The sequence below is a fragment of the Oreochromis niloticus genome, linkage group LG22 (assembly GCF_001858045.2).
Source record: "Oreochromis niloticus isolate F11D_XX linkage group LG22, O_niloticus_UMD_NMBU, whole genome shotgun sequence".
In the NCBI taxonomy this organism is placed as follows: domain Eukaryota; kingdom Metazoa; phylum Chordata; class Actinopteri; order Cichliformes; family Cichlidae; genus Oreochromis; species Oreochromis niloticus.
Window position 1 is genome coordinate 7,040,251 of NC_031985.2, and position 19,173 is coordinate 7,059,423.

A 19,173-nucleotide genomic window follows, 5' to 3' on the forward strand; every position below is an offset into this window, starting at 1 on the left:
TTGTCAGAACACCGGCCCACCTGCAGCTGATTACCTGACCAGCTGTTGATAATCATCCCTCCCGGCTAGAAAGAGGTATTTTACCTGGACTCGCGGCGACAGTCGATGTGGGATTATTACTCCGAACTAGTATAGTTCGTGCGAGCAGTGTGAGCTTGTTATTCGGCTAGCGTGTGGCTAATAGTGGATTTTCCTTCTTCCTCCAGGAGGGGCGAGCGGAGAAGCGAGGTGGGGAGCACACACACTAAGGGAGTTACAACACGGAACGCACTGGGAGCAGGGACGAGCACGATTGGAAAATTGCACTTTTGAGTGAATTGTTGGACTTGCCTGTCTGTTTCACTGTAAATAAACGCACTGTGTTTCTGTGAAGAAGAACCGCGCCTGGGTCCCTCTTTTCCGTGACATGTAGTGACCACTATGCGTGAAAGAGTTAAAAATGTGCTGGTCAACGAGAGTGAAATGGACTGCTACTATTGGTCAGAACTAGCACGTGAGAATGTGATAAATGTTACCGTTTTATAAAGAAGGAAAACACATTCAGTCTTTTTTTAAAAAACACTGGACACGTGTCGATTTCGAGGACTTTTACTCTGAAAGAAAGGAACAGGAAGACGCTATTTTCACACGCACTAGAATGGAACAGCTCAGCGAGAACTAACATCAAAAGTATTCTAGCAGTAATTACAGGATCACGATGAGGATAATATGTTTTTATTTGTGTTTCTTCTTTTTTTATTCCACGTCATCTGCAGGTAAAAAAATAATCCTTTGAACTCATCTGACCCAGAGCAGGGCGTCAGCTTTCGCCTTACTTTAAAGCTCTTTTTAACATGAGTTAAACGTGGTATATTACGTGCCATAGCATATTCGCCCCGTTGAAGAAGTGTTTAGAAGGTTTTTGGTTGAATATTCGCTTACAATTTTTTTTTTTTTTTTTTTATAAATGTTGGTTTGATAATTTAATGTCGATGTTACAAGCGCATTCAAAACAGCTGCAAACCAGATGAGCAGATTTGGCCAAACATCTCCATCAGAGTAAAGGGAATAGGGCGAATTTTGCTGCTGTTTTGCTTTTCTCCTGTCCCATTTGATCACCGATCAAACAGTCCTCTTTTAGTCATATTTCCTGTGACTCCAGCGCCAATAATGTTATCTGAATCGTACTGAACCAATCATATTTCTGACATTTTCTCTGAATGTTTTATTTACTTTCATTTAACACTATAAAAATTGATTATTTCACAGTGAAACACTCACTGCAGTATCTGGTCACTGCATCCTCTGGAGTCCCAAACATCCCAGAGTTTATGGGTGCTGTGGTGCTTGACAACATCCATATGGTTTACTGTGACAGCATTAACAAGATATTGGAACCAAGACAGAACTGGGTGAAGGAGATGTTTGAAAACGACACTGAGCTGTTGGAGATATACACTCGAAAGTGTACTGTGATTCTGCCCCAAAACTTGGGAAACCGTATTTCTAGTCTGAAGGAGCAATTCCAGAGTGAAGGTGCAGTATTATATATTTTAAGATCAATTAAATCAATTAGGCAAAATGAAAATTGATGATAAATGATTTTAATTATCAGTGAAAATTTTTTTAAGTCTTATTTTTTTCTTCATTAATTGCATCATAAACCTTGTTAGTGTGAGAGTTTCTGAAAATGGGTGATAAAGCAATATATTTACATAATTGTTCATTTTTACATTTTAGTCTTGCATAAAAAATAATTAGAAACAGACTTTGCCTTTAAAAGTTTAACTCATGATAACTCGTGAGTTGTATCACTTTCTATCTCTTGTTTTTCTTTTAACCTTGAATAATCACACCAGGCCTACTTTACAAATTGCAGAATTCCATCACCTTCAAATTCATATTAACAAAAGGTTGCCAGAGAATTAGATTCAGATCATGGGCGCATCATAAACCTTGAAGAGGTAGTGCCTCACACATGGCGTCATGGTCCCTGGTTTTTGAGTTTTGTGAGTTAGTGTTTCTTTTTGATTCTGAGATTTACCTATGTTTGTGTTTTGTTTTGAAAAATTGTTTTTATTACTTATTCTTTTTACCTCCTTTGTCGCTTTGTGTATATTTAGTTCATCATTTGTGTCTCAATATTTATCTTTGTTGTAGTTAGTATTTAGTTTGTTGTGTGGTTGCTTTAGCTTATTAGAGGTCTTGTCTTTTTTTGTTGTTTTCTTGTGAATTTATTATATTAATATGAGTTTCAGTTCTGGTTAGTTTTGTACACATTGCTTCTGCTTAGTTCACCTTTATGTCCCAGCTTCGCCTGCATTTCTCCTTCCATGTTTCCATCCTTCCTTCTCTCGTCCTTCAGTCCTCTATGCCAATTTAACCCTTGTTTCTCCCATTCAGTTGTGGATTCCTGTTTTATTTGGTAACTGTTGTTCTCACTGTCTTGTATTACATTTACTTACTTGGCCTCAACTTTATACTTTCCAAACGTACATCCCACGGGTGCTCTCCTCTCATCATCCCATGAGTGTGTTTGGGTCCAAATCCTACCTGCCATGCATCATATCTATGATGCAGTGCATCCATGACAGTATGCAATATTAAAATAATATATTGCTCTCTCTCTTTTCTTTGTTTCTCTCTTCAGGTGTTCACATTTTACAGATGAGAGAAGGCTGTGAATGGGATGAAAAAACTGGAGAGGTGACTGGATTTTTACAGTACGGTTACAACGGAGAAGACTTTGTTGAGTTTGATCTGAAGACACTGACGTGGATCGCACTGAAACCAGAAGCTGCCATTACTAAACAGAGATGGGATGCTGACAGTGTTAGAACAAAACTCAATGAAGACTTCCTCACTAACATTTATCCACAGTGGATGAAGATGTTTTTATCCTATGGGAAACGCTCCCTGCAGAGAACAGGTAGAGTCACACAACCTGATACTGTTTCATGGATGCAGAAGTGTTTATTTTCTCTTGCATAGTCTTCCACAAAATACAGTTTTGGTTATTTTTGTACTTAATCATTTTTAGACATGAACTCTGAAAGAGGCTGGATCCACACACATCTGCTACAATCTGTTATTGATCATTTCAGGGTTTGTTTTTTTTCCAGTGATATTTTCTGACACAAAGAAGGAAAAATGAAACTTAATAGTGATGGTGTAGGCAGAAAATTATTAAGTACTCATTGAGATGAAGAGCCCTTCTACTAAGAGAGACTTGTTTACAAAAAACAATATGAGAACACATGATACATATTCATAAATTAATAAAAACGTGCAAGAGTAGTTGTATCATTTTAAATGTTATAATGAAATCAGTTTTACATTTTTTTGTAGCTCATTCCATTTAAAGTTAGCAAAATATTTTAGTTTAGTATAAACAAGAGGTACAGTGTCAAAGGAAAATCGTGTATTTTGTGATCAGCTAACATGAAATGTATTCTTTATTGATCATTAAGCACATGTCTACGTGACTTTTCACCTAATAACTTTTGACATGAACTCTTCTGTGATAAACAACTTGCAGCTTCCTCTTTCTGTTTTGGAAGATACAGACTTAGAAAAGGAGAACCTCAGCTCTGAGTTCTGAGAATAACTCTGTTAACTTTATATATACACACACACACACACACACACACACACACACACACACACACACACACACACACACACACACACAGAAAAGTATAAATAAAAAACGCAGACAGAGATGAGACGCAGATCCTGCGTTTCATGGCTGCCCTCGCGAGTTAAAGAAGATCTGCAGTGTTTGTGTGTTTTCTAACTCGGGTGCCTCAGCTGAACAAAGAACGGCAGGGTGATTTAAAGAAATCCCCTGTCATACAGCTAGTGTTAAAATGTACTGTGATGTGTGTTCAGATCCCAGTTATCTCTGTACAGAAATCTGGACCAACTCTCCATTCTAAAATTCAGAGTCTCTGATTCTACCTCAGTCTGAATTTCTACCTTGCTGCCCTCTAGATGACGCACCCCATTAGCAACCCTGAGTAAGTTATAATCAACAGCCAAGGGGGGTCGTACCCCGTACATATGGAATATGTAACGGTGTGGAGAGAGTCTCTCACTAAGAGAACCAAGGTTAGACCGTAACTGTACGTTCTCTAGCATATCGAGACTCTCTCTCCACACCGTTACATATTCCATATGTACTCTGTAAGACACCCCGCGAGGAGACAGTGCACCGCCGAGAGTGAAGGTGCCGGGAATCAGTGACAACGCACAAATAGAGACACCACCCTGGTCAGGGCTTCGCAATGCGAAGGCCGAGCCAGGGGGTGGAGGCAGCAGTCTGCAGACGCTAGACTGGCCTGAACCGGTCGTGCAGGACGCAAGACCACAAGTGATTGGCCGCTCAAGGTCAGCCCGGGAACTGCGAGGCAGACCGCCAGGGAACGCAGCACACCAAGCTGCCAAGTAGCATCCCTCTGGTCGCATAGGCCTACGACATGCGGGCAATGCCAGACAGAGACTCGGCGCTACAGGCTGGAGAACTCTCACTCGCCAAAGCGAGGTCCGACTGGTGTGTACGCCGACGAACTGCAGGTGAAGCTTGGGATGTGACCCATCCATCCTGAAAGCCGAAGCCACCCCGAGCTGTTCACCCCAAGCCCTGTCACCACGTGCTGGTCTGTAGACAGGGAGCCTCAAGAGTGAACTCGCAATGAGACACTCGAGGTCAGACACATAGTCCCAGCTACTGGGCGTCCCCATGCTGGCCGTGTAAGTCCGTGACACAGAGGCAAAGCACCAACAGGGAGCCAGCATCGCAGGCTGGGGGACACTCGCTTGCTGAGGCATCAGACACAGCAAGGACCAATTGGCGGGCAAGTCGGCAAATGCGGCAACACGCCAGGAGAACACAGCCTGCAGTTGCAGCAGCCTATATGCCAGACAGAGACTGGCCAAGGAGGCTGGAGAACACACATTCGCTGGCTGACGTATCAGACACAGAGAGGCCCGACTGGCGTGTAAGCCGGCGAATGCGGGCAACACGCCAGGGGAACACAGCAAGCAGCTGTAGTGCAGCCGCTGGAGAGGAGCTCCAAGCCAGGGACGCGACCCGCAGGTCACCCCAGGGCCAAGCGGCACAACACACTTGCTGGCTGAGCATCAGACACAGCAAGTGTCTGATGCTGAAGCGCGGGCAATACGCCAGGGGAACACAGCCTGCAGCAGTAACAGCAGCAGCGGCGGCGGCTTAAGCTGCAGACAGAGCCGAGAAGCCGCCCCACTCGAGCAATGACAGGAGCCCTGCTGGCAGCGTGAACCGCGCACTGCAGGCAACACGCCAGACAGAACAGGCTACACTAGGCTGGAGAATGCCACTCGCCGCAGCGAGGTGCGACTGGCGTGTAAGCCGGCGAACACGGGCAAGACGCCAGGGCAACACAGCCTACCAAGCCACTTGACCACAGCAGCTGGCTATCGCTGTGACAGAAGCCCACGATATGCGGATGACGCCCCAGAAGGGAAGGCGGAGCCGCCAGCTGGAAAAGTCAAGCCACAAAAGAGCCCTGCCTGGCACTAGGCAGTGACACAGTGCCAGGGAGAGAGAGCCTGTCGAAGCATCTCGGCCACTCAGTGGATTGGCCGAGGTATGACGATGCCCAGGGCCTGTCCCAGGAGTAGAGCAGCTGACCTGCACCATCCACGATAGGGGAGGTGCTGGTGGCTCAGGCCACTGAGGACCCAAGTGAGGAGCAACCCAAGGTTCATCACCAGGGCATAGCAGCCACTCTGCGCTGTCCGTAGACAGGGGGCCAGCAAGAGTGGGCCCGATGAGACACTGGACAATCGGGAAGTGTCAGCTCACTGAGCGGGCACCTGCTGACCATGTGACCCGCGACACAGGGGCAACGCACCAGACAGAGAGCCAGCGCTGCGTGCTGGAGAACACTCACCTGCCGGCTGACGTATCAGACACAGCGAGGTCTGACTAGTGTGTGACCCAGCGAAGCGCCGGCAATACGCCAGGGGAACACAGCCCGCAGCAGCAGTACAGCTGCAAGATGCAGGGCCAAGGCAGGGATGCGACTGGAAGGGTCCATCCAACCACGGAGCCGCCCAGCTGTCCGCAGACGGGGAGGCTGGCAGTCCAGCCCGCTGAAGGCCAAGCGGGGACTTAACCCGAAGGTCTGCCCCAGGGCTAAGCGGTCGCTAGCGCTGTCCGCAGACAGGGGAGCAGCAGGAGTGAACTTCGAAAATGAGACACTCGTGCACAGCGCTGCAGGCTGGAGAACACTCACTCGCCGGCTGAAGAATCAGACACAGCGAGCTCCGGCTGGCGTGTAAACCAGCGAAACGTGGGTAGTACGTCAGGGGAACACAGTCAGGAGCTGCAGCAGCTGATATGCCAGAGAGAACCCAGCCTACCCCAAACCCAGCCAACCCAAAGGCTGGAGAACGCACACTCGCCGCAGCGAGGCCCAACTGGTGCGTAAGCAGGCGAATGCGGGCAACACGCCAGGGGGAGACAGCCCGGAGCTGCAGTGCAGCCAGGGATGTGACTCGCCGGGAGTGGTAGCTCACTGACCGGGCACCTCCGGCCACGTGGACCCGCAGCATTTGGGCAACGTGCCAGACAGTGAGCCAGCGCCACAGGCCGGAGAACTGTCAACCGCAAGCCGAGCCGTCAGACGCAGCGAAGTCCGACTGGCATATGAAGCCGGCGAAGCGCGGGCAACAGGCCGGGGAACGCAGCCTGCAGCAGTGCCGGCCACTAGGCCCAACTCAAAGGATGTCAGGAGGGAGGAGGGCGGCTGACATCCTTTGAGATGTCAAAGGATGACTGAAACCAGCCCACTGAAGGAACATTGAACATTGTTCCTTCAGTGGGCTGGTTTCAGTCATTATGCAAATGTACTGTTTATAAGATTGGGGAAACCTGCAGTCAGCTGAGACTGAAGAAGTCACTTGAGTGATGAAACGTTTCTTCCACAAAACGCTACGTCCAGATGAACAGAATCAACTTTTTGGAGATTTACTTTCCTGGATGATTGAGAATGCATCAAGATACTCGAGGAGATAGACCAACCTCTATCTCAGCTTCATGATTTGTGGATCTTCCCTTGGATGCCCCTCTCTGGAGTTCCTGGGCTTTTATGTGTGCCAACCATTAGATGTCATCATCCGGCTGACTCCTCCTCTCCTCCTTTCTGCAGGCCATATTTGTTAGTAGGCCTTTGCAGTGCCAGTGTTTCTTCTCCATAGGCTCTTGGACTGCCATTTTTCACTGGTAGTCTGTGTTTCTTGATTTCAGTAGGTGAGCCTGCATAATAATAATAATAATAATAATAATAATGATGGATTGCATTTATATAGTGCTTTTCGAGACCCTCAAAGCACTTTACAATTCCACTATTCATTCACTCTCACGTTCACATACTGGTGGAGGCAAGCTAAAGTTGTAGCCACAGCTGCCCTGGGCCAGACTGACAGAAGCGAGGCTGCCATATCGCACCATCTGCCCCTCTGGCCAATACCAGTAGGCGGTAGGTGAAGTGTCTTGCCCAAGGACACAACTACTGAGACAGAGCAGGAGATCGAACTGGCAACCTTCCGGTTACAAGATGAGCTTCCCAACCCCATGAACCACGGTCACCCATGCATCTGCATCTCCTGCATTCATAGCAGGAAAGTCGTTATTTCGAGTATGTGCATACATCAGTTAGTAGTAACTGTTTTTATTTGCTACACTTTTTCTTCTTCCTGTGAGCTTGACCTCGTGTTACTCGCCATTATCTTACTTCTGTTCTTTGAATTCTCTTTATAGCTACCTTTGCAGGTATGAGATCAACCTGTAACCATTCAAAATCCTGATTCCTGAAATAATTAGCCAAAATTGCCATAATACGTATTAACTTGACAAATTAAAAGCAATACCAATTTTGCATATATTGTATTGCATTTTGCAAATTATTCCTTAAACAAATAAAGAGCAATTCATTTATTTATTTACTTTCTTGGGCATTAAAAATCAATCTTAAGGTGTGGGACTCTGAAAAGCTTAAATACTTCCTGCTTCAAGCCTGACACACTAAGATTAAAGAGTTAAGACCCACTTATGTCAAGCTCCTCTGAAGCTCTAAATGTTATTTCTGTTTTAGCTATAGAAGGATTACATTGTCATGGTTTGTGGGCCAAGCCGCATGGTGTTTGTGAAGGAAGGACCCAAAATGCAGGCAAAGGCTGTGATGTGAGTGAGCGTTTATTTACAGGGGTGGCAAAGTGGCAAAAACAGGAAATAAGGAACGGTGAGCTACCAAAACGTAAACTGGGGAAAACTAAAGAACAAACCTGAAACATGTACTAAGGAGAAACATGCGATGAAAAGCAGAGAGACCCAGAGAAGCACCAACTAACACAGGCGGACCGACAACGAGTACAGGCAACCACACACTAAATACACATGGAGGGGAATGAGGAATGGTAAAACAGGAGGGAGGCACAGCTGATTGTAATAGAAATGACGAGACAAGAGTAGGGATGGGTATCGTTTAGTTTTTATCCGATACCGGTGCCAAACTGGTACTTTTGAAACGATGCCGGTGCTCGAACCGGTGCTTAAAGAATGGAGAACACAAACTTTGTCCTAAAACCTCTCATGTTTAGCTGTTTGTTTTGTAAAAAGATAACAATGTTAGCCTTTTCTGCAGCTATAGGGCTTATATGGTATCACTCTTGGCTGGAAGCAGTGCTTAAACCATGGAAAAAACACAAACTTTGTTCCACTTTTTCTTTGGTCATTTTAGCCTTTTTGGCCAGGGTGAAGGGAGTATCTGCCATCAAACAAGAAGACAGCCGCATGTAACTACGACGGTGTTTGCTAGTTCACCTTACATGCATTAATTTAATAACATGGTTAGCGTACTCAATGTAAATTACACACAAACAACATTAAGCTACTTACCCAGAGAAGAACGGCTGCTGCTGCCATCATCATCCGTCATCATTTCTGCTACACTGGCAGGGCTAGGGGCCAGGACTCTCTTCTTCGGGTTCTTGGGGGATGTTGCTAACTCCGGGTCTGATAACAGGCACCACACCCGCAGTAGATGTGCCGGTGTGGGGTCTCGCAGCAAGCTATCAAATACGGTGCATTTCTCAGCTTTTAACAAAACACTATACGTCGCCAGGTTCGTCATCAGATTCGAGGCGTTACCTCCTTTGCACACTATCATCTTAAAGCACTTGTTGCAGGCTGCTGAGTTTGCATCTTTTGCTGTTAAGCACAGCCAGACTTTTGACCGCTTCGCCTTGGGCATTTTTAATCTGTAGCTCTGCTCTAAAAGAACGTACGTACCTGGGCCCGCCTACTATCCTTGCAAAGGTAAAATGATTGGCTAGAATCCATGTATGATGTCTCAGGAAAAAAAAAAAAGCACCGAAATAAAGCACCAAAATGTGCAATGTTTTTCGGTCTGGTTACTACCGTGTATGTCAGAACTGGTGCCATAATGGCATACCCATCCCTAGACAAGAGATCAATGTTCCCTCTAATTTTTCATGTATCTGAGCAAACACACAAACTCCCTGAGTGGCCCCTTGGTCCACTGTGAGCAACAGCAGACGTGTGCACTGTGGTCACGCCAGCATCAAATCCATTCTAGCATGGTTTATTAAAATAATCAAATTACAGCATTTACATTTATGTTAGACTACTTTTAATTGTGCTTACAATGAAAGTAAAAAAAAAAAAAATCTTGTTCATGACCTGTGTAGTATATTAACACTATTGGAAGTAAAAATAACTTGAAATGCAATTTTGAAAACAAAACTTCTTTTTTTTTTTTTTCCATAAAGCTCTGACTTGTATTATGAGTATGAGTTTGTGGTCTGGGAGAGAGTCCTGTAACTCTGTCTGCAAAATACAGTATATAATGACCAATGTTCGGCAATTAATTATATAGTTACTTCTTCAAAAAAGTAACTGAGTTATGCAAACACAGTTTTTACCTAAAAATGCAGCCAAGGCGTTTTTTAAATAAACATTTTTTTTTAAAAACTATTTACAGAACAATCAGGTGTTCTGCATCAAATCTGATGCTACACAATTTATTTGTGCCACTCCAAAAAATAATTTCTGTCCACTATGAGATAAAGGAGAACAGCCTGATACCTGCAGGCCTGACAACAGGAGATGTATCACTCCTGTAACACCTGTAACATTCAGTAGTCGCCTCATTGTTCTGACACACACAACAAAACTATTGACTACACTACACACTAACTACACAAGATTTGAGCTAAACGTCGCAAATCTCAAACAACTAAATGCCATGTTGCCATATCATTTTTTGATTGGTCCACATGGTACATTTTTCGACCAATAGCAAAGGGTGGGGGTTTTGTTTTTGCTCACAGGCAGTGAGCGATTTTGAGCGTTTTCCTTATAAAACGCTGTTATTAGCATTTCTTCCCACAGTAAATATAAACAACGATAGTATTCTGGAAGAAAATCAAACATTTCATATTTTTTTTTATCATAACTCTGGTTTGAACTGGAACATGTTTAAAGAGGCAGCCACCCCAAATGGCTTCTTGGACCTGAACGAGTTCACATCAGTAAGTGCACAGAAGATATAGCTGTCTCCAGAAACATCACCACCAGAGCCAATGAGAAGCCCTGGTTCACTACAACTGTATGTGCGTGTCTGAGAGAGCGTGATGCTGCTTTCCGGTCTGAAGATAAAACCGCTTTCAGAACAGCCAGAGCCAACCTCTCTCGCGCCATCCGACAAGCAAAGCGTGCACATGCACAAAAGATCCAGAGCCACTTCCACACCACAAAGGACTCTCGCAGTTTATGGCAGGGCATTCAGGCCATCACACAGTACAAGCCTGTACCAAGCAGCTGTGATGGAGATGTCACACTCCCTGAGGAGCTGGACAAGTTCTACGCACAGTTTGATGCCCTGAACAACACACAAGCAAAGAAAGCCACACCCCCCACCACCGACCAGACCATCTCTCTGCCAGCCGAAGTGAGGAGATCTCTCACCAAGGTCAACCCACGAAAAGCTGCTGGACCAGACAACGTCCCAGGTCATGTGCTGAGAGACTGTGCTGATCAGCTGGCTGATGTCTTCACAGACATTTTCAACTCATCGCTGAGCCAGATGATTGTTCCAGCGTGCTTCAAGTCCACCACCAACATCCCGGTGCCAAAGAAATCCTCTGTATCCTGCCTGAATGATTACTGTCCCATCGCACTGACCCCCATCATCATGAAGTGCTTCGAGAGACTTGTCATAGCACACATGAAGCGCAACCTCCCCTGCTCACTGGACCCCCTGCAGTTTGCATACCGGCCGAACAGATCGACCGAGGATGCTATTTCCACTGCACTTCACCTCTCCCTCTCCCACCTGGACAAGAAAGACACCTATGTCAGAATGCTGTTCATAGACTTTAGCTCAGCATTCAACACCATTATCCCCCAAAAACTATTTGACAAACTCAAGTTGGGACTGAGAACCTCTCTATGCAACTGGATACTAGATTTCCTGTCAGAGAGGCCTCAGTCCGTCCGAATCGGCAATAACATCTCCAGCACCATCAGGCTGAGCACAGGAGCTCCTCGGGGCTGTGTCTTCAGCCCAATGTTGTTCACGCTCCTGACACACGACTACACAGCTCTAACCACATCATCAAGTTCGCTGACGACATAATAACCATGGTTGGACCAGATGATCGTTGACTTCAGGAGGACTCGCTCCACTCACACACCACTCAGAATCCACAGTTCCATGGTAGAGACTGTTAACAGCACCAAGTTCCTGGGAGTTCACATCTCAGACGACCTCACCTGGACCACTAACACCACCTCCATCACCAAAATGGCCCAGCAGCGCCTCCACTTCCTGAAACGCCTAAAGCGGGCCAACCTCCCCCCTCCCACCCTTACCATGTTCTACAGGGGCACCATAGAGAGCGTTCTGACCAGCTGCATCTCCGTGTGGTTTGGAAACTGCAAAGTCGGCGACCTCAGCCAGCTACATCGGATCGTCAAAGCAGCTGGCAAGATCATCGGAACATCTCTCCCACTGCTACAGGACATCTTCCATAAACACTGCATCAGTCAGGCCTCCTGCATCGTGCATGACCCCTCACACGGACTCTTTTCCCTCCTCCCATCCGGCAGACGCTATTGCAGCATTGGGGCCCGATCATCCAGACTGTGGGATAGCTTTTTCCCCCAAGCCATCAGACTCCTGAACTGACTACCAGCTCCCCCACTCCCCCGCCCACACCACACACCCACACAAACCACTAACGAATTCTATTGGACTCCATCTACCACTGCCTTTGTAAATACAGATGCTGCTCTATGGACAATCCCACTCTCAGGAAACCTGCTCATGTTGGTCACTTTATTTCTTATTGTAAACTGTAAAGCTGCTATGTTGGTCATTCTAAACCACCTCAAGTCACTATAATTCTCAACTGTAAATTGTAAATTTTAGACTGCTACTAAGTGTATACTTACTCCCCTTACCTCATGTCATGGTCCCTGTGCCTCGCTGGCCGACCCTCTATTAGGCAATATGTTTGTTTTGGTTTTTGCTCTCGCTCTCTCTCTTTCGCCACGGCGATGCTCATTGCGGGCTCCCGCTGCTGGCCCACACACCTGCTCTCATCACCGCACTGGCCGCTGATTCCAGCTGATTGCCGTACTACTTAAGATGGTGGATCTACGCTAGTCTTCGCTGGATCGTTGAGCTGAGTCTGTAACCCGTTTTGTGATTATTCTGCTAACCTGACCTTTCTGTGTATAGATCGTTTCTGAAACCCAACTACGAGAGGAGTGACTGAGGAGGAGGTTTTTGAGCTTCTGTACAGAGAGTGTGGAGCACTTTTTCCCTGATCCCCGTCTTCCCACGGACCCCGGTAACCTGAACCCCCTTTTCCCTGCACATTGTACATAGTCACCTGGTGTTGTGTTCACTGTGAATAAACGCACAGTCTTTTGCTTAAAGGAAAACCCTGGCCTGCGCCTGAGTCCCTTTCAGAATCCCTATCAGAACGATCCAGCCAGCATGGACTCCAGGACAGGACCCCGTGGGCCAAGCTCTGGCCGCCCAGGAAGCTGTTCTTGCCCGCCACGAATAAATGCTTGTGCAGCTGCGGAATGACATCGCCCCATTGAGCTAGGTGGTAGCGCAGTTAATACCGCTGGACAGAAATGCGCAACCCGGGAACCCTCAGCCGTCCAGCCCAGCTCCCCAGGCGGCACCACCTGCCGCAGCGTCAGGTAGCTCACCTCGGGTCATCACGCCTTCTGACGGACCCCTACCTACGCCGGAACCTTTCTCGGGTGAGTCTGACAAATGTGCTGGATTCCTGGCTCAGGTTTCTCTAACCTTTCGCGAGCAGCAGCGTTTTCATAACAATGATGGGGCAAAGATCACTTACTTTGTTCAACTTCTGAGGGGCCATGCGCTTAAGTGGGCCCAGGTTGTGTTAAACTCAGATCCTGTCATCACCTATGCTGACTTTCTCTCCAAATTTAAGAGTGTGTTTAACCAAGGCACTGGGGCTGAGGCCGCTGCGCTCCGTCTCCTCAACTTTAAACAAGGTAAGAAGAGCATGTCCGATTACGCAATCGATTTTTGGATTCTGGCAGAAGAGGCGAGATGGAGCCAAGAGGCGCTACGGAGCGCATTATTGAACAACAAGAGGAATTAAGGGACGAACTAATTATGCGCGATCTTCCTGCCTCCTTTAATGAGCTAATGTCCCTGTGCATTAAGGTTGATGAGCGGCTACGGGCTTGCTGGTCGCAGCGGAACTACAACTCCCACGAGGCTGCGTCTCAGTCTCAGGCACCGACGGCATGGCTGATGTCGGCCCCTCCGGAACGCATGTGGGTGACGGAGAGGAACGCATGCAGCTGGGCGGCTCCCATCTCACCGCCGCGGAGCATCAGCGCAGAATTTCGGCCGGTGAGTGCCTCTATTGTAGCCATAAGGGACATGTTGTTGCCACCTGCCCTTCCCGAGCAAAAGGGCGCGCCTGCCAGTGATGGTAGGAGTACTGGTGGGTGAGCTAAGCCAAGAAGAAGCTCCTCCCCGTTTAACGCTACCAGCTAAACTTTCCATTCGCTCTGAGAGTCGCTCCCTGTCTGTATTAATCGACTCTGGAGCAGAACAAAACTTTGACTGTCAATTAGCCCATCAACTCGGGCTGCAATTGGAGCCCCTGCCTCACGCTCTGCGCCTTACAGCTTTGTCAGGCCAATGCCTTCCGGACATCACTTTGGTCACAGAGCCTGTAGAGCTCACCCTCTCTGGCAATCATTCTAAAGAGATCTGTTTTTTGGTGTTTAAGGCTACTCGCACTCCACTAGTTCTCGGCCACCCCTGGTTACAACAGCACAACCCACACATCAATTGGCTACAGGGGTGCATCACTGGGTGGGGGGAGGAATGCCACATGACCTGCCTGAAAGCTGGCTCACCTCCCAGCACAGAAACATCCTCTCCCGGGGAACAGAAATCCACTGATTTATCTAATGTGCCCTCCGTCTATCACGACCTAGCTGAGGTGCTTCAAAAAGCTCGCGCCCAGTCACTCCCCCCGCATAGGCCCTATGACTGTGCCATTGACCTGCTCCCTGGAGCTCCTTTACCCACCAGTCGGCTCTATAGCCTCTCACGTCTGGAGCGAGAAGCAATGGAGAAGTACATTAACGAATTCGGGCCTCTACTTCTCCAGTCGCAGCTGGTTTTTGATTTGTCGAGAAAAAAGATAAAACCCTCCGGCCATGCCTCGACTATCGCGGACTGAACAATATCACGGTCAAAAACAAATACCCACTGCCTCTTCTCACTTCTGCTTTTGAACTCCTCCAAGGACCTACTGTTTTCACCAAACTGGATTTGAGAAATGCGTATAATCTGGTCTGCATCTGTGAAGGTGATGAATGGAAAACCGCCTTCAACACCCACCTCGGGCATTTCGAGTACCTTGTCATGGCCTTTGGCCTCACAAATGCCCCTGTAGTGTTCCAAGCTTTGGTGAACAATGTGCTGAGAGACTTTATCAACCGGTTTGTTTTTGTCTATCTAGACGACATCCTGATCTTTTCCTGAAACCAGCCCGAACACAAGAACCATGTCAGACAGGTCCTGCAACGCCTCCTCGAAAACCGATTGTTCATCAAAAGGGAGAAGTGTGAATTCCACATCTCCACCGTTGCATTCCTGGGGTACATAATCGACCGAGGGGATCTCCGCCCGGACCCTGTGAAGGTAAAAGCCGTCGTTGAGTGGCCGGAACCACCAAATCGGCGCCAACTGCAATGTTTCCTTGGGTTTGCCAACTTCTACCGGCGGTTCATTCGGGACTTCAGCCGAGTTGCCTTGCCGTTGACCCAGCTAACCTCTCCCAAGCTTCCTTTTCAGTGGAACTAAGAAGCTCAGTTAGCCTTCCAAGAGCTCAAGAAACGGTTTGCCACGGCCCCCATCCTGATCCAACCTGACCTCACGCAACCATTTGTGGTTGAGGTTGACGCCTCTGACTCAGGGGTTGGAGCAGTCCTATCACAACAGAAGGAAGGTAAGCTCCACCCTTGTGCCGCCTTCTCTCGCCGTCTGTCCCCTGCAGAAAGAAACTATGATGTCGGAGATTGGGAACTGCTGGCGATAAAACTGGCCTTGGAGGAGTGGCGGCACTGGTTGGAGGGCACGGCTCAGTCCTTCCTTGTTTGGACTGACTACAAGAACCTGGCATATACCTGCAATCAGCTAAGAGGCTCAACGCCCGACAGGCTAGGTGGGCCCTGTTTTTCACCCGTTTCCACTTCACCATCTCTTACAGACCTGGATCCCGGAATGTCAAACCTGACGCCCTGTCCCGTCAGTTCTCAGCCTCGGAGGAGTCCACTGAGGCCGCTTCCATTCTCCCCGCCACCTGCGTCGTGGGCGCCATCTCCTGGGAGATCGAGGCGGCTGTTCGGGAGGCTCAGGCGTCGGAACCAGATCCGGGAGGTGGACCAGCTCAACGGCTCTTCGTTCCTCAATCGGTACGTTCTCAAGTACTACATTGGGCCCACACAGCCCGCTTCTCTTGCCACCCTGGGGTCCACCGCACTATCAACTTCCTCCGGCGCTACTTCTGGTGGCCCTCACTGACCAAAGACGCTCGAGAGTATGTCTCCGCTTGCGCGACCTGCGCCCGGAATAAACAGTCTCATCAGCCACCCGCCGGACAGCTCAATCCTCTGTCTACTCCCTCCAGGCCTTGGTCCCATATAGCTTTGGACTTTGTGACCGGGCTGCCACCGTCAGCAGGTAACACTGTCATACTTACCATCGTTGATCGCTTTTCTAAAGCAGCCCACTTCATAGCTCTGCCCAAGCTTCCCACGGCCATGGAGACTGCACGGCTGCTCACCCTCTACATGTTTCGTTTGTACGGGATCCCGAAGGACATCGTTTCTGACAGGGGTCCCCAGTTCACATCTGGCATCTGGAAGGAATTCTGCACCTAAACAATAAAAGCAAAGGTGAATCAAATAGACCAATACGGCAAGGCTGGGATGGTCCATTTGATAAAGTAAATCCGTTGGGCATCTTTCTTTGCCTTTAGACAACAATTCTGATGGAAAGAGAACCAAACGGGACAGGCAACAAAAAAAAAAAAAGGAATTCTGCACCTCTTTGGGAGCAAAGGTCAGTCTAACCTCCGGTTATCATCCCCAGAGCAACGGTCAGTGTGAGCGAGCCAACCAAGAGCTTGAGGCAGCGCTATGGTGCACGGCATCCACCAACCAGTCCATCTGGAGTGATGAGCTGCCCTGGATTGAGTATGCCCATAACAGTCAGACTTCCTCCGCCACCGGTCGATCCCCCTTCGAGGTCTCTTTGGGTTTCCAGCCACCTCTCTTCCCCTCTGTTGAAGGTGAGCATTCTGTACCATCTGTTCAGGCCCATCTGCGCAGGTGCCGATGAGCTTGGCGGGCCGCAAGGGCAGCGCTGCTGCGCACAAAGGACCATAACAAACAGATCGCAGATCGCCACCACATGCCAGCTCCAGCATACACCATGGGACAAAAGGTATGGCTGTCCACATGCTTTGTTCCTCTCAGGACCGAATCCAAAAAACTCAATCCGAACTTCATTGGTCCGTTTGAGATTTTGGCGCTGGTTAACCCTGTCTCTGTGGAACTCAAGCTGCCACGCAACATGAGGATTCACAGTGTGTTCCATGTCTCCCACATTAAACCTGTCCGGAGTAGCCCCCTGTGCCCTCCTTCCAGGCCCCCTCCTCCCGCCCGGCTCGTGGATGGCTTGCCAGCCTATTCCATTACGCGGATTATGGACTCTCGCGGCCGCGGGCGTGGCTTCCAGTACCTGGTGGACTGGGAAGGTCTATGGTATTGAGGAACGCTCCTGGGTTCCGCGGGCCGCCATCCTGGACAAGCGTATGCTGCAGGCCTTCCACTGGTCTCATCCTGGTAAGCCTGGTGGGTCACCGGGAAGCTCCCGTTGAGGGGGGGGTACTGTCATGGTCCCTGTTCCTCGCTTTTCCCTGATCAGTCTTCCCACGGACCCCGGCAACCTGGACCCCCTTTTCCCTGCACATTGTACATAGTCACCTGGTGTTGTGTTCACTGTCAATAAACGCACAGTCTTTCGCTTAAAGGAAAACCCTGGCCTGCGCCTGAGTCCTGTAGAAATGTTTAGCTTATTTTAGAGTTTAGACATGTAGGAATGTTTAGTTTGCTTTAGAGTTTAGAAATGTGTTAAGATAGAATGTAGAATTATGGTAGAGACACTGACACTGCCCTGGATATAAACAAAGGCCTGATTGTGTCATGAACTTAGGAGTAGATCTTAGGAGACCCTCCCCAGTTGAACTGTGAAAGTAAGACAAAGAGGAGTTAATGCTGAGTGGAAATTCCCCAGAGGATACCTGTGTGGGGGTCTCAACATGTAACTTGATAACTGTGGTCTGGAAGGGAGATGTTTTTTATGGCCCCTAGGAAGAGACACACACCCACAGTGTTTTAACTGTTACACTCACACATCCACATGCACACTCACTCACGTGCACTCACATAGACACACGGGTACGCGCACACACAGGCACTCACGTGCTCGTGCACATAGACACAGACACAGTTTGGAGCACACCATGGGGGATTTATGATGGGGTCGCCTCTATAAAGCTGCCTGGAACTAACAAAGGGGTGAAGATTGTTACAGAGGGACACCGGCCTCGTCTTCCCTTCTAGAAGTGCATGCTTAAATGAAGATGAATAAAGATGAATAAAGATTTTGTAAAAATAACTACTGAGTTCTGGTGCCATTTCTGGATCCCTCGACGAATAAAAGAACTGGGGTAAAACTGATTTCGTAACAGTCCCTTTCAGAATCCCTATCACCTCAGTCTCAAGTGTATATATATTTATTCTTCTTATTGTTATCCTTCCTGTATTTATTGTTGTTCTTTTGCACTGTACGGAACTGGAGCCTCGTCGTCTCGTCTCTCTATATACTGAACTGTACATAGCAGAGATGACAATAAAGTCGACTTTGACTTTTACGTGCCCTATTAACACAATTTAAAAACTGGTTGAAAGTTCACACTTTTTCCGTCAATTGTTCCATCTGTCCTGCTCACATCTCCAATGGTTGTACACACCGCTTTGCTAGCTAAAACACCGGAGTCGGCACATAAGGACGCTGTCATAGCCTGTCAACGACGTTGATTAGCTGTACATACACATACGTATGTATGTACGTACCAATGTACCAATGTGAATAGCATCACTGGCTAGATTATGGGATAAGGTGGCATCGTTCTAAACCCATATGGGAGCAGCCAGTCACTTACTGACTAACACTGCAAAACAGTGTTAAAGTTTTAATTGTTATTTCAATTCAGGTTAGGGTTTTTTTTGAGCGCAATCCAGATTTTCTGTGCACAGAGACCATGCCAGCAGTGCGCAATTGCGCACGCGCGCAGCTTGGAGGGGACATTGCAAGAGACACAGACCTTCAAAGTAAAACCAGAAAAATACACTGACAGAACTTCGAACCTCGACAGAATACCTAATCAGAATAAGCTGGAACCAAGATGCTCTTTGTGAAAGTTTAAGGTATTTTATTGAAAAAAATCACTACTTTAAGGGCCCCGTTTTTATCGGTAGTTCCA

The 19,173-nt window shown here is 47.8% G+C and overlaps 1 protein-coding gene across 8 annotated transcripts in view; it reads left to right on the forward strand.

Annotated features, from left to right (window-relative positions):
* LOC102079388 (major histocompatibility complex class I-related gene protein) overlaps nucleotides 1–19,173 on the forward strand; it is a 38,908-nt gene continuing 19,735 nt past the window's right edge. For 2 of the 8 annotated variants that reach the window (XM_025902420.1, XM_005464726.4), the window contains exons 1-4: nucleotides 1–75; nucleotides 207–755; nucleotides 1,249–1,515; nucleotides 2,630–2,908. In XM_025902420.1, coding sequence (XP_025758205.1) covers nucleotides 698–755; nucleotides 1,249–1,515; nucleotides 2,630–2,908 — 604 coding nt within the window. In that variant the 5' untranslated portion in view covers nucleotides 1–75; nucleotides 207–697. The other 6 variants (XR_003215970.1, XM_025902422.1, XM_025902421.1 and 3 more) reach the window with 6 other exon arrangements.